Genomic DNA, 14,770 nt, shown 5'->3' on the forward strand with positions numbered 1-14,770 from the left:
TGAATCTTGAACCCGGGTTCCATCGCGGTGGGTCTCAAACACTGGTCTCAGCAAGGTGGGTCTTGAATCCAATACAAAAAGTAGTTACTGTTACAAAAAGTGGCGTATTTTGATTGACGCTAAAGTCAAGTTCATCTCAGCAACTGTATTTTTGAAAGTTATACAGCCCATCCCTCTGATGTCACCTCTGTTTCCAGCCTTTCCCCATCGCAAATGCAAAGTCAGACAGAGAGCTGGCTTCAAAGCTCTAAATCAGCAAAAGATCTAGCTGTTGTGAAGATCATAATAGCATTAAAGTTAATTCTTGGAAAGGAATAGAATACACATAAGATTTGGGGAACATCCACACACGTGCACGTAAGCGGGAAGCAGATTCTGTCCCAGCTCTTGTCTCACTGCACACGGATATTACTCCCTGATGTTGTGCAAGCCTGATTAAAGGATTAAAAGGCTGATTTAATTGCTTTCTAAACTCCAAAACGAGTCTTAGAAAGTTTGTTTACCTGCATTTTCAGGCTCACCCCCGATCTTGCAGGGGTGGGTCTCGAACCGTTGGCCCCAAGGACGCCTTTCGCCCCCGGGTTTGGTCGCAGGCGGGTCTCGAACTCAGGTCCCCACCGCGCCTTCCGCGCCCCCTGGCGGTGGGCGCGCTGGCGGGCGGGGCGGTCGCGGGGTGATGACGTCACGCGTCGCCGGTAAAGCCGGCGGCAGCGGGCATGGCCCAGCTGGGCGCGATCGCGGCGCTCGCCCTCAGCTTCTTCGCCGCCGCCTTCCTCTCGGCCATCCACAAGATCGAGGAGGGGCACATCGGCGTCTACTACCGGTGAGGCGGGCGCCGCGGGCTCTTCCCCTGTGCGCGGTAACGGGCCCCGAGCGGGCCGGGCCCGGGCTGCCGCTCACGGCCCGTTTCCTTCCCTCCGCAGCGGCGGGGCGTTGCTGACCTCCACCAGCGGGCCCGGCTTCCACCTCATGCTGCCCTTCATCACGTCCTACAAGTCAGTGCAGGTGCTGCTGAGCTCGCCAGGAACCGGGGCTCCCGCCGCCCCCGGAGCCGTGGGGAGGGACACGGGGCGGTGAACGCCGGGGTGCTCGGTACCGGCGGGTGTGCAGGGCGAGGGGTGCCGTGTCCGGGACTGGGGGTACGGGGTGGGTGCCGTGCTTAATACCGGCGGCGGGACGGGGGCTGCTCTGCCCGGTACCGAGGGAAGAAGCGGGGTGGGTGCGGTGCCCGGTGCCGGGGGAGCAATGGGGGCTGCCCTTCCACAGTGGAAGGGCGAGATGTCATCCAGAGGGACCTGGACAGGCTGGAGAAGTGGGGCTGTGTGAACCTCCTGAAGTTCAACAAGGCCAAGGGGCTACACCTGGGTCGAGGCAATCCTCGGGTTCAATCCAGGATGGGAGATGATGTGATTGAGAGCTGCCCTGAGGAGAAGGATCTGGGGGTGCTGGTCGATGAGAAGCTCGGCATGAGCTGGCAACATGCGCTCACAGCCCAGAAACCAACGGTGTCCTGGGCTGTATCAGGAGAATCGTGGCCAGCAGGGAGGAAGGGGATTCTGCCGTGCTCGGTGGTGGGGGTGGGATGGAGGCTGCTCTGCCCTGTACCGTGGAAGGAGCAGAGTGGACACCGTGCCCGGTACTGGGATGGGGGTGGCAGGGTATGGTGCCATGCCCAGTACTGGCAGGTGCAGAGGGGCAGGGGGCACCATGCCTGGTACTGGGAGTGCAGAGCAGGTTGGGCTCCTGCTCTGAGGGGTGCGGGCAGTGGTTTTGTGTCACTACAAGCAGGATTTGTGCAGGGAGACGCCTGTTGCTAAAGCCTCTTTCCCTAATTTCTTCTCAGACCACGCTGCAGACAGACGAGGTGAAGAATGTTCCCTGTGGCACCAGGTGAGACTCTCAGTGTTCCACCAACTTGGCTGGAAACCTCTTGATCCTTCCCCTCTCTCCGCTGCTCCTGTGTCCTTTAAACCATGTGGGTTTGTTCTCATGGACTGGATTGCCCACCCACCACCCTCAAAATGAGGGAAAGACTCTGTAAGGCTGTGCCGAGCCAGGGTGGTTCATGTGCAGCCACCCTGAGGGGCTGCACTTGGTTTTCCAAGCCTGGGTCCACATTTTATGATGGGGATAATTGAAGCCAGGAGCCTGGTGCAGGGAGCAGAGTCCCACAGTGGTGCTGATGCAGATGCAGAGCTCAGCCCACTAGAGGGGAGCGTGCTCCACTTGGAGCCTCCTGAGTTGAACTCTTGACCTCCAGTAAACTTAATTTCTCATTCCCTTTTTCTCCTTTTGCAGCGGTGGAGTGATGATTTATTTTGACAGAATTGAGGTGGTGAATTTCCTGATCCAGAGTGCAGGTGAGTTCTGCCCCTGGCGTCCTGCAAAGCTCGCGCTTGTGTGGGATGGGGCACAGAGGTTCCACCCAGCTTTGGTTTGGAGCTGGGCTGCACCACAGGGGTTTCCCTGTGCTTCTCCTAAGGCCCCACGCTTCCCAGGCAGAGACTTTAAACCAGCCCTGATGGACATTCCATGTGTGTCTTATTCCTTGTTTTGTGCTCATTGGCTTCGCCAATAGTTGAGTGCAGTCCATCGCTGTTATTGTTTGTATTATGGCCCTGCTGGGCCGGAGGTAGGGCAGGAAGGATGTCTGGGAGCAGGAGGCCCGAGGGGAATGATCCATGCAGCCTCTTTTTCCAAGTGATCTGTGTTTTGATGTCCTGTTGGTTGCAAACAGGGTGTAGCCGTTTGCCTTGTTGCTGGCCTGCGCTGAGAGCTCTGTGTTGCCCAGCGCAGGGTCCCCTCCCCAGCTGCTCGTGGGGCACATGACCTCTGTTCTGCAGCTCGGACATAGCCCCTGTGCCATCTTGACAGGGATCTGCGCAGAGTGGACCAAGAGAGGGTTTGTGAATATCATAGGGCAGTTGTTAGTTCAATGTTCCTGTGTTTCAGGGCATAGGACAGAGCGTTGGCTGGGTGCTGTGAAGTACGAGCAATAAATTGTACGATCATGGAATGGCTTGTGTTGGGAGGCACTTCAAAGCCCATCCAGTCCCACCCCATGCCATGGGCAGGGACACCTCCCACTGGATCAGGGGCTCCAAGCCCCTTCCAACCTGGCCTGGAACCCCTCCAGGGATGGGGCAGCCACCACTGCTCTGGGCAACCTGGGCCAGGGCCTCCCCACCCTCACAGGAAAGCATTTCTTCCCAAGATCTCATCTCAATGTTCTTCTTTCAGCTTAAAACAATCTCCACCTCATCCTATGCCTGCAGTCCCTGATAAAAAGCCCCTTCCCATCTATAAATAAAACTCCTTTAAAGGAGCTGTTTGGTTCAGGCGTCTCGTGGGCAGAATCCTCATTTCAGGTTGGCTGTTGTGACGGGCATAAGTGTTTCCCTTTGAGCACTTGGCCCAACACAATGCTTCCCCCGTCTCCCTTCCTCTCAGCTGCTAATGCTGGGTTCCTCTTTTGCAGTGTATGACATCGTGAAGAACTACACTGCTGACTATGACAAAGCTCTAATCTTCAACAAGATCCACCATGAGCTGAACCAGTTCTGCAGCGTCCACACACTGCAGGAAGTCTACATCGAGCTGTTCGGTGAGCTGCCCCTTCCCTATCAGATCGAGTGCCATTTCCAGTGGCTGTTTGCGTGGTCTGTGAGTGCAGAAGTAGCTTCCCCCAGCTGAGGGAGCCTTTTACTCATTAATCCAGTGCTTGCTTTGTTTGGAATCGGAGTGGTTAACCAGGTGTCTACACTTACTGCTTATCTCTTAGTGCTTCAGTGTGTTGTAACCAGAGAAAATCCAAACCCAAGCTTGCCGACAGTAAGAGGCTTTAGGGGAGAAGGGAGGGGTGATTCCAAAGTGTTCCATGTGTGTTTAGCAACTGTGACTTGTTGAATCAGTTGCAGTTTGCTAATCCAGATAGAAAAGCTGCTCTTCTGCTCTTTGCTGTTACAAAAAGTAGGAGGAATCCCTCCCTGGCCCGTGGGCGTGATTCCTGTTGTGCCATGCAGTGCCTTGCCACAGTGAAAGGGGTGTGAAACAGGAGTGCGTGGCATGGGCCTGTCGACCTTCCCACCCTTGCTCCAGGCCACCGGGAAACGAGGCAGCACAGGTGCTGGGAATGCACAGTGCAAGAGAGTGAAGGAAAGTGGTGGTTCTTTTGGTAGAAACGGACTGGTTGCTGGCAGTGCTGATTGTTTTATTTATAGCTTTGGAGTGAAGAGAAATCCTTTCCAGTACCTGGGCAGTGCAGCAGTGCTGGCTGTGGGCAAAGCATTGGTGTGAATGGTTTTGGACCCCAAATCTGTGCCCAAAAGAATGCAGGGTGTTTGCAAATTCCTGTTCTCTGTCCGTCCTGGGCTTTCCCAGAATCCTGCCTGTGGGCTTTCCACCAGGCCTCTGTGCAAGGCACAGAATTGGAGCTTGATTGCCCTCCAGTTCCTGTATGGGGCTGCTGGCGGGTTCTTTGCCAATGGAGTCTCCAGATGTTGGCGGCTGCTGATGACGGCTGCTTGACATGGACTCAGAGCCACCGGTTTGCACAGAAGGAACTTGTCTGAACTCTGCAGAACTCTGTGTGAGCGGATATTCTCTGGCTCTGGAGTTCTGCAGCGAGGCACGGTCCCTTTGGAGTGTCTGGCTGTCACTCTGCCCCACATCTGCTGGCTGGTGCCAGGGACTGATAACGGCTGCTCCCAAACTCCTGGCTGAGCTGCAGTGTGAGTGTCCGTTCCAGATAGCCAAACCAGGACCAAAGCAAATAGTTGGGACGTGCGATGTGATGGCTTTCAAGGCCATTGCAGTTTTATTTTCCTTTCCCAACAGGCCCTGACAGAAGCGCTGACATCCTTGGAGTTTTCAGTGAAGCAGGGTTTTGATTCGTGTTTCCTTTTGAAATCTCTTGCCTATGCCATAGTTAACTGTTCTGCCTTTTCCTTGTCTTTGCTTCCTGCTGGCACGGATGATCTGTTTGGGAAGATATTATTGGGGAAGTGGGTTAGAGAGTGGATTCTTTATCAGAGAATTGCTGCCTCTGGCTCGGAAAGATCCCGAACTGCAGGTTGTGGGAAATTGGGAACAGAGTTTCATTGTATGCCTGCCCTTTCCTATTGCCAGTCCTAAGCATTTGCCGCTGGCTTCATGTGCTGAGGGAGATGGGAACTCGCCTTGGACTCAGGGATGGATTTCCTCAGCCCCGCGCTTCTCCATCAAACTCAATTTACACTTAGTTTCAAGAAATAAGAAATCAGAGCTGTTCCAGCCAATTCTGCACTTGCTGACAGCGAGCTTCCTGGCGGGGTTCTTAGTTACCTTTCTTTTCTCCTACCCGATCAGATCAGATTGATGAAAACCTTAAACTGGCCTTGCAGCAAGACCTGACGACCATGGCCCCTGGGTTAATTATACAGGTAAGCAGGATTCCACTTTGAGATGTCCAAGGTGCAGATTGTCAGGGGGAGAAGGGGCTAAAAGGAAATAGGAAGCTGTGATGCTTGGTTTTAGAGAATTGCTTTACAACACAGACCTTGTCTAACTTGAGGGATGAAAGCAGCGTCCTTGTGGTCCTTTGTGTTGTGTTTCTCTTGGAGTTACTCTAGGGACCAGTTTACCTGGGTGATCACCTCCTGTTGTATCAGGAGGTAACTCGGCCCTGTGTTTACTGGTCACAATCTCTGCAGTGTGTGGACGCTCTGTGTGTCAGAACCAACCCGCAGTGTCAGCTCCCCTGTCCTCTGCACCCTCAGGGCTGTTCGCTTTCGATTGTTGGCTGCTCGCCTATGTTTTCTTTGGTCTCTCTTTCCAGGCAGTTCGAGTTACAAAGCCAAACATCCCTGAAACAATCCGGAGGAATTATGAGCTCATGTAAGTGCCTGAGACCCGCACCTTTGTCTCACCAAAAGGAAGCGGTCACCCAGACTAATGTGTTTTCACAGCGTGTGGTGATCGCAGTGTCCTCTGCCAGGCTGCTCCCAGCCTCGTGCTGTCATTCAGGAAGGCTCTGGCACAGCTGCACGGGATGAATGTGTGTCTGTCACTGCAAGTGGCTGGAGGGAGGAATTTTTTCCTCAGTTCAAAGGAATTTCTCTGTTTTGAGCACAGAAATTATTTGCACAGGGGTTCCTTCCCCGTAACACTGATACTGTTTCAAAGAGGCCTCCCAGAGCATCTCAGTGGCAGGTGGATAGATCCCACCACAAATCCTGTTGTTTGGGATGGAGAAACTGTTGATTCAACAGGCTGAAGCCTTGAAATAACTTTCTTTCATAGCACTTGACATTCTGATCCCTTTTCAGTGCTCTGAGCCAGCTGCCTTCCCCTGCACTTGATCATTCAAAAATGCATGTGTCCTCTGAGCGCTCTGCCCGTGGAGACTGTGCAGGATGGAACGAGATCCTGCTCCTCAGTTTTGCTTTTCTGGCATTTCTTATGACTTTTGGTGTCGTGGCGAGCTGTGTGTCCTGTAATCATGATTGGCATGACCCCAAATCATCCTCTTACCCCTTACCATAAATACAGCAGAGTATGTGTCAAGAGAGGCTTCTTCTTGACTGCAATCTTTCTTCCGTGCCAGGGTGGAGGAGCAGAGTATTTTATTTTTATACCCACTGCTAAAACTTATTTGTGTATTTATGAACCAGTGAGAGAGAAGAGGCTTTAGTGTGTAAAATGCACAGAGCCTACAGGAAAGCTGGGGAGGGGTTCGTTATCACAGAGTGCAGGGTAGGATGAGGGGGAACAGTTTTCAGCTGAAAGAGGGGAGATTGAAATGAGATCTTAGGCAGAAATGTTTTGCTGTGAGGGTGGGGAGGCACTGGCCCAGGTTGCCCAGAGCAGTGGTGGCTGCCCCGTCCATGGAGGTGTTCAAGGCCAGGTTGGATGGGGCTTGGAGCCCCTGATCCATTGGAAGGTGTTGGAACCGGATGGGCTTTGAAGTCCCTTCTGGCACAAAACATTCTATTATTCTATGATTTAATTGAATAAAGGGTGCTTGCAAAGCTGTTTACTTCCAAATGAAGAAGGAAAACCATCTGTGAGGGCAAGGCTTTTGCAGGATTTTAATTTCTTACCTTGTTTAAACGATTTCCTAATTAACCATAGCCCCAAACCTAATGGATGTGCACGCTCTGCCCTGTCTCTGGTAGAAGGCACTGTGGAACTTTTCAGTGCTGACTTGACTGGAAAGTCTTTCTGCGGTGGAGGGCAGGAAAGGCTTTGGTTTGGAAAAAGCTCTGTGCAGGTGCACATGCTCACTTTCCTGGCTGCTGCCTGCTCTGAACATGTACTGAGCCAGCAGCTCATCGTGGAGAGGTGACAGGCTGTGCCACTTTGGAAAGCTCACACTTTGTAACTGGCTTCTTGTGACTCCCCAGGGAGAGCGAGAAGACAAAGCTGCTGATTGCAGCACAGAAGCAGAAGGTGGTGGAGAAGGAAGCAGAGACAGAGAGGAAGAAAGCCCTCATCGGTCTGTCTTTGCTTGGAGGCGGTAACTGTGGTGGGGTGCGGTGGGACAGGCAGCAGAAGTAACGCTGGGACTGGGGAGGGATGTGCCTGGCTCACAGTTGGGCATCTCTGCTGTATCTGCTGGTCTGAAACTCTTCCAGAGAAACTCAGGTGGCTTGTTTGGTTTTGACAAACTCAGTTGGCTTCCAGCTTTGCCCACAAATGTAGTCTGGCGCCTTCCAAGGCGGATGGTGAGGGCTTTCACGGATGAAGATGCTTCTGGCATTAGGAAGCCTGCCTAACAACAACACGGATGTGTCCTCTTTCATTTCAGAGGCAGAAAAAATAGCACAAGTTGCTGAAATAACTTATGGACAGAAAGTGATGGAAAAGGAAACGGAGAAGCGGATTTCAGAGATTGAAGGTGAGTGGCGAGCTTCCCGATAAGTACTTGTTTTGCAGTGAATTGTATCTAAAGATGCTGAACTGATTCACCCTAGAGTTAAGAAGTTCTTGAAGTGCCTGCATTGACGATGGTCTACACAGGGATGAGGCTACCAGGATCTTTCATTTCAGCCGGTGTACATGGCACCTTCTGTGATCCATCACTGTGCTGAATAAACGTGTCTGAGAACTCGGATTCCCCCAGTGTTTTCACAGCCTATTTTGCAGCGGAGTTTTCAGGGGTGCAGATCTGTTGAGGCAGCAGAAGGCATTTGGGATACTTGGATAACGGTAAAGTTAGTGAAGTTAATTCTTCTAGGGTTTATACTGTTAAGGTGATGTCCCCCCCGATATCCGATCCAGGGCTTTGTCAAGCAAATTCCAGAGTGTGAAAAGGAGTCTGCATTTCCAGCGCAGAGTGGCAGGGCCTTGTTTCCAGTTACATTCATTATAAGCCCTGTCAGGCTTTGCAGAAGGCCACTGAGGAGCCAATTAAGAGTTTTACAGATCAGCAGCTCCTCATTAAGAAGCTCTTCAGAGGAATACAATGAGTTTTATTTCTTATAAATGCATGTCACCAGGTGTCAGGCTTCCAGTTCAACTCTACTGGCAGAGGATTCCTGTCTCCCTCATTCCTTCCTGTGGCTCTGGCTGGGATCACTCTCATTAGCCCAAAGCAAGGAAGTCTCGGGCCAAACCATCCAATTGCTTACATGATTTTTAAGTGTAGCAGCTTCCAGTAACCCTACCAGTGTAGGTAAACAAATGGTTTATCCAGCTGTGCAGTTCTCAAATCCAAACTGGTACATACTCCAATTGAGTCACTCCATCACAGACAGAACGTGAAGAGATCGCATTGAACCAGCCAGATTAAATTCATCTTGGTCTTAACATGATGGCCCAATATTGTTACCTTTGTAGAGATAAAAAGTCAGAAGGAAAAGAGCACAGTATAGAAAGAGGAAGTTTTCTTTCCTTAAATGTCTCTGCTTGGAGTCGGAGAATTTCAGTATCTGCAGGATCAGAACCTTTATGTGATTGTTGATAATGCAGGAAAAACAGCTCTCCAACATCTGTCCAGGGGCAGGGCCTCAAAGGGTTAAAATAGCCTGCCTCTGCATGCCAGAATTTTAACTTCAGTATTCCAGACGAGATCCCATCTGGGAATTGAGTTCACAGTCATGGGACTCATCTGCAGCGCAGTCTGCTCTGCTGTCCTTGGAGTTCTGTGCAAACATTGTGTGTGAATAGTGCTTTGCAGTGGAGCAGTCGCTGTGTCTTCAGTGTGAGAGTCAGTGCCTGGCTAGAGAAGAAAGGGCGTTCTCGGCCCGCGTGACAGGACCAGGAATGAAAACCGTATGTTCATTAAATGCTTTGAGGTCTTCAGCTGCAGACGCAATTTACTTGCTTAATGCTATCATCTTGCAGGGTTTTAGATGTAAATTGAGATTCCATTTCTGGGTTTCCCGTTCTGTTCCCTCTTCCCCTTGTTGTATCCCATACAGTTTCAATGTGCTACTGGCCACTTTAAAACGTTTCCAGCTGCAAATGGTGCTAACATGACTGGAAATAAAAACCCTGAGTGTGTGTTTTTTTCCAGATGCTGCGTTTCTTGCAAGAGAGAAGGCGAGAGCTGATGCCGAGTGCTACACCGCTATGAAAGTAGCCGAGGCTAACAAGGTATCTGTGTTTCATTATGCTGTGCCATGAAGCAGGGTTCCTTACTCCAGGCTGCATAGGAATAATAGGCAAAAGAGCAGTCTGTGTTTGTTTACTTGTGTCTCGTCACTTTGGTCAAAAGGCAAAACAAAACCATCTCCTCTCAGGGAAGTTTTCATTGAGACTCAAACAATTAGATCCTTGTTTGCAAATTCATTTTGTTCTCAGGACAGATAAATTTATGTCCGGACATGTGACATCTGGAGACAGCTCAGCTAGGTGCTAGCAGGGCCGTGTCTCCTCTGGAGACGAAATATCTGTTCTGGTTGCCCTTCCCACTGGTGTAATCAGAAATGACGATTCATTCCTATCTGCAAGCAGGGAGGCCTTCAGAGTGGTAGGCGAGCTTAGGGTAAGCGATTGTTCAGGTAGGGAACAAATGGAGCTGATCTCACACACTCAGCTAACAGGCCTGGCGAAGCCTGGGTCCTGCAAAAGGAAAACCACCACAAATGCGGAAATGAAGAAATTATTCAGCTAGAGCTGCCAGGCTTGTCACTGGCTGCAAGTTTCCAGAGTATCCCAGTAGGAAGACTTTGTTTTCTAAGGGTCATTGAGAATAGGCAGAGGTCTGGGGTGTTTGTGCACAAGTTTTGTCCCAGTTATTCTATCCTCTCCGTTATAATGTCATTATCCTGAACGAATGAGCTCTGCTCTCCCAAACAGACTCATCAGTCTCCTCTCTGGGAAAAAGCCAGCTGTATTTTTCTTTCCAGTAGCTTGCGTGGTGAGGGCTTTCAGTGAGTTATGCGCTTTCGAGCATCTCAGTCTCTGGTATGTTTGGATTGAACATTTCCCCAGCTGCTTCCATCACTTTCTCACGTTGCCATTTAGTCACTGGGATTTAGAGCTTCACTTGGACATGCTGAAAGAGAGCCTTCTTCCAGGCACTCTGTCTCCTCAGCGGAAGGGAGGATGAGCGTGCCTGCTAGAGTTGAGGAAAAGTAGATGCTTTGTATGGTCATGACAGGAATTTGCTTTTGGCTGAATCTGAGCTATTGATGACCTGTGTTCTCTTTGTACAGCTGAAGTTGACTCCTGAGTACTTGCAGCTGATGAAATACAAGGCCATTGCTGCAAACAGCAAGATATATTTTGGCAAAGATATTCCCAACATGTTCATGGACTATGCGGGAAGCCAGACCAAACTTGCAGAGGGACTGGCAGAAGGAATCTTAGAAGAGGATGGGGCAGGAACCAGTGAGGACACAAAACTACTTCATAATGTCAACTGAAAATAACGATTTCTATTTGTTTTATATTGAAACACGAACTGGGAAATTCCTTTTTGTTTTCCCCCTTTCCTCTACTGAAAGAGACAAATCAGACTTAATCCTTTCGATCTTTTGTATGACCATTAGGCACAAAGACTTTGGTATTTATGGGGTGTTTTTCCGGGTAACTTCTAAGCAGCCAGCTCCAGGTATGTCCTCCAGGTGCACCTCTCCCTCTTGGATGTGCAGGCCAAATGACTCTGGAGAGGCTTGCTCACCTGTCTGTCCTGCAGCCAGCTTAGGTGGGGACTTGATTTTGGGCTGGAGTGGTTTGTAGCAGTTGGAAATAAATGAGATTTTGAGGTTTGGGTGGGAGGGGAATTGCTGCTACCACTCCTTTTGTTTTTTGTTGGAGCTTTTGAGTACTTTATTCCAAACCCCTTTCTCAAAGAGGTGCTAGACTTTTGTACACTACGCGTGTCTGCAGGAGGGCACAGACCTTGTCTGAGTGGCGGGGTCGTGCTGGTGTGTGGGGTGCCGGGATGATCCAACAGCCCGTATCCACGCTCCCGGTCCATCCTGAGCGCAGAGTGTTGCAAATGCATAAAACCCCCTTTTACTGAGCTCCAAGCTGCTGTGTTTTGCCTTGGTAGGGCAGCTGAGACAGAGTTCCAGAAGTTTGGCTGCAATCCTGAAGGTTACCTGGTTTCCATGAGGAGATCGAAGCCTTAGACCGTGTGTTGCACAGGTAGTGGCTCGTTTTCCTGCTTCTTAGCACTGGTTTGCTTTCCAGACAAAGCAGAGTCTGTGTTGGCAGGCTTTTGCCAGCAGTTTTGCTGCTGGGTGATGCATGAGGGAGGCAGTGTCCTGCCAGTGGGTAACCAGACTCGATTTTCAGTGATCCAGACTGCAGTGAAAATCGAGGGAGAAAGGAATTTTTGCCTCAGGGACCCTGACTTTGCAAAGAGCCTTGCCGGCAAGGAACGGCTTGTGTGACTGGTCCCCTGGTCACTACAGCACATTCTCTGCCTCTGCAAGAGCAGTTGCACTTCAATTTCAGTGTTTGCGGCATCGTCTCAGAAAAAGGACGTTGAGGTAAACAGGAGCAGATGGAACACAGTTTATGTTGTGTTTGGGTTTTGTTCTCAGGCCTTGTGCAAGATTTCCTGGTAGCAAAGGACAGAAATGATCATCCTGAAGAGCCACAGGGCAGAGAAAGGCATCTCTGGGCTGTCCAAAGATGAATTTTCCTTCCTTTTTGCTCAGATTGATGCTATAGAATGTACCTTCCACTTCAGGAACCTGATTAATCCTTCACCAGGGAGGTGATAGGGCTTTGTTTTACACACATGTAAGACCCGAGGAGTGTTAAAGACAAAAGTTCAGGCCAAGAGAGAACACTTGTTTCCTTTCCCTAATCCATCTGCCGCTCTGCAGGAGAGCCTGTTTATTAATTGCTGTTATAATTTGCAGCCGGCGTACTGGTAAGAGGTGGTGTGAGTTGGTTGTCGGAGAGCAGCCAACTACATTTACAATCCCGTGCCCCAAACGCTGGCTACCTGCTATGCGTGGCTTCACTCTTCAGTGTTTTAAATAAGCATTAGCCTTTTTGGTGAGGCGGTCACACTAAGGTGGAAACGTGATGAGTTTCAGCTGCTGGTTCCAGTATTTGTACTTCATTTTCCCTTTCCCTGTTAGGAGAGTGACTGTTGAGACTTGAAAATGCAAAATGAAAGATAAGCATTGGTGCCTGCTGGAGAAAAGTCCCATTTCTTACGTGTCGTTGTTGGAAAACAGGAGCTAAGGGAAGTGTCATCTCCAGACCTGTGCACTCTGTTAGGCAGCGTGGCAGTCAAATAATCGCGTTGATGGTAGGCTGTGATATTCTTGACTTTTATAAATGGATCTTTGCAGGAAAACTATGAACGGGGAATAGCGGAAGCTTAGGAATGAGGTAATAGTACCTAAACCTCTGAGGATGATCTCATTTGGGATTGTTCTGTGTTCATATTAGGCATTTCCACTAGTCGCTAAAACCTCCTTTTTATGTATTTTTCACTAATGAAATAACCCAACTAAGCCAAAGCGGTATTAGAGTGTGGTTTTTGTATGGCTTCGTGGTGAGACAATAGGTTGGAATGAGTAAGTCATAATGCGATTTTTTTTTTAATCAAAAACGTTACTGCTGAAGTATTCTTGTTGTTAACATAAATTGTAATAAGAGTGAAAAATGCAAAAACAGAGTTGAAATCTTAGTAGGCTTCACAAGCCCAAATCCATTGTTGCATTCTTCAGGTTCCTTCATTGTATGTATAATTTCTTTAATTTTCCCGAGTAGATCTGTCACTATGTGTAAGTCTTTATTCCGTCTATCTCGTTAAACTGATGTTTTGTTCTAATTTCCATGATCTGAAGTCTCAGAATTAAAATCTGCATTTTAAAACCACTCTGTATATCAAGGAAAATACAGGGTTGTGGCACTGCTGATACCTGGGAATGGCCGGCAGGAGCATGGGAATGCTTTACCGGTACAGTCTTTGATCTTCTTACGCATTTAATTAAAAGCCTTTTTATTTTGGTATTTGCTATGACAATAAAATGGCCTTCGATTTTAATATCTGTCTTTCTTCCATGGATAACCTTTAACACAGTATGTAGGTGGATTTGCAGGAGAAGGTTTGCCAGGGGTAACATCCAGACAGCTGGTGTCGCTCCCGCGGGAAGCATGGAGGGAAGGATCAGAGCCTGCCCGGTGCCAGCCCTCCCTTTCCAGGGAGTGGGAAAGAGGAAAGCGGAGCTCCAGCAGCAGGAGAGAGGAAAGCAGAGGCGTCTGTGCCAGCCGAGGAATGCCACAAGCATCTGCTGGCCCCGCTGTGCCAAACCAGATGGGTGTCAAACACACAGGATTTGGTGAAGTTTGCTGTGGATCGTTACTGTGTTGAAGCAGATGAAGGGCAGGAACCTTCTGGGTGTTTCTAGACAGCTGCGTAACTGCTGTCACAGCTCAGAACACGGGGAGTGCAGAGCAGGTTCTGCACTCGAAGGAAAGTATGTGAGTTAATGAGTTCCAGCTGGTGGTTGCGATTCGTTCTATCTTGCTGCTGGGATCAATGCTGGTGGTGTCTGGAGGCTCCGTGCCTGCGCTCCAGGTGCTCCCAGAACAAGGTGACCTGCTTTCTGGATGTGGGGAAAGGCTATGAATGGGATGTGCCTGGACTTAAGGAGCAGGGAAGGGGTTGTCCCCCCTGAACTCGGCAGCGGTGAGGTTTGCACCACGAACACAGGGCTCAGTTCTGGCCCCTCACTCCAAGGACATGGAAGGGCTGGAGCTCGGGGGTTGTGGGAGCGGCTGAGGGCCCTGAGACCTCATCGCTCTCTGCAGCTCCCAGAAAGGAGGTTGTGGGCAGGTAGGTGCAGAGGATGGGACAAGAGGAAACAGCCTCAAGTTGTGCCAGGGGAGGTTTAGCGTGGATATAAGGGAAAATGTCTTCACTGGAAGGGTTCTCGGCACCGGCAAAGGCTCCGCAGGGAGGTGGAGGAGTCCCCATCCCTGGAGGGGTTCAAAAGATCAGTAGGTATTTAAAAGATCTTTAAAAGAAGGCGAGATGAGGTGCTCGGGGGTGGTTCAGCAGCGGACAGGTAGGTCTGGACTCGATTATCTTAAAGCTTTTTGCCCTCGCCAAAAAACTCTGCGTCTTTTCCCCTTAGAAATAAAGAGCTGACCTCACCAAGATGGCGGGTGAGCACGACACTGACCTCACCAAGATGGCAGCTGAGCTAGCGACCCCACCGAGGTGGTGACAGTGAGTGGGGCATCTGACCTCACCAAGATGGCTGCCGTCCTCGAGCTGCTATTGGCTGTCGCGGTGCACTCGCGCGCTCCCATTGGCCGCGAGGCGGGGTCGGGGGCGGAGCTACTCATGCGTGAGGCGGAAGCGGCG

At 50.3% G+C, this 14,770-nt stretch overlaps 1 protein-coding gene across 2 annotated transcripts; it reads left to right on the top strand.

The window, feature by feature from the left end:
* Nucleotides 1–676: 676 nt before the first annotated feature.
* On the top strand, nucleotides 677–13,427 carry ERLIN2 (ER lipid raft associated 2). 2 transcript variants are annotated; one of them, XM_054049625.1, is made up of 11 exons: nucleotides 677–823; nucleotides 924–1,005; nucleotides 1,844–1,890; nucleotides 2,299–2,360; nucleotides 3,479–3,604; nucleotides 5,347–5,420; nucleotides 5,816–5,874; nucleotides 7,383–7,474; nucleotides 7,787–7,876; nucleotides 9,497–9,576; nucleotides 10,641–13,427. In XM_054049625.1, the coding sequence occupies exons 1-11, from the start codon at nucleotides 717–719 to the stop codon at nucleotides 10,848–10,850; spliced, it is 1,029 nt and encodes a 342-aa protein (XP_053905600.1). In that variant the 5' UTR covers nucleotides 677–716; the 3' UTR covers nucleotides 10,851–13,427. The 2 variants fall into 2 exon arrangements, with proteins under 2 accessions (XP_053905600.1, XP_053905599.1); XM_054049624.1 differs by having other exon boundaries at nucleotides 924–995.
* Nucleotides 13,428–14,770: the final 1,343 nt, after the last annotated feature.

Source organism: Cuculus canorus, chromosome 26 (assembly GCF_017976375.1).
Source record: "Cuculus canorus isolate bCucCan1 chromosome 26, bCucCan1.pri, whole genome shotgun sequence".
In the NCBI taxonomy this organism is placed as follows: domain Eukaryota; kingdom Metazoa; phylum Chordata; class Aves; order Cuculiformes; family Cuculidae; genus Cuculus; species Cuculus canorus.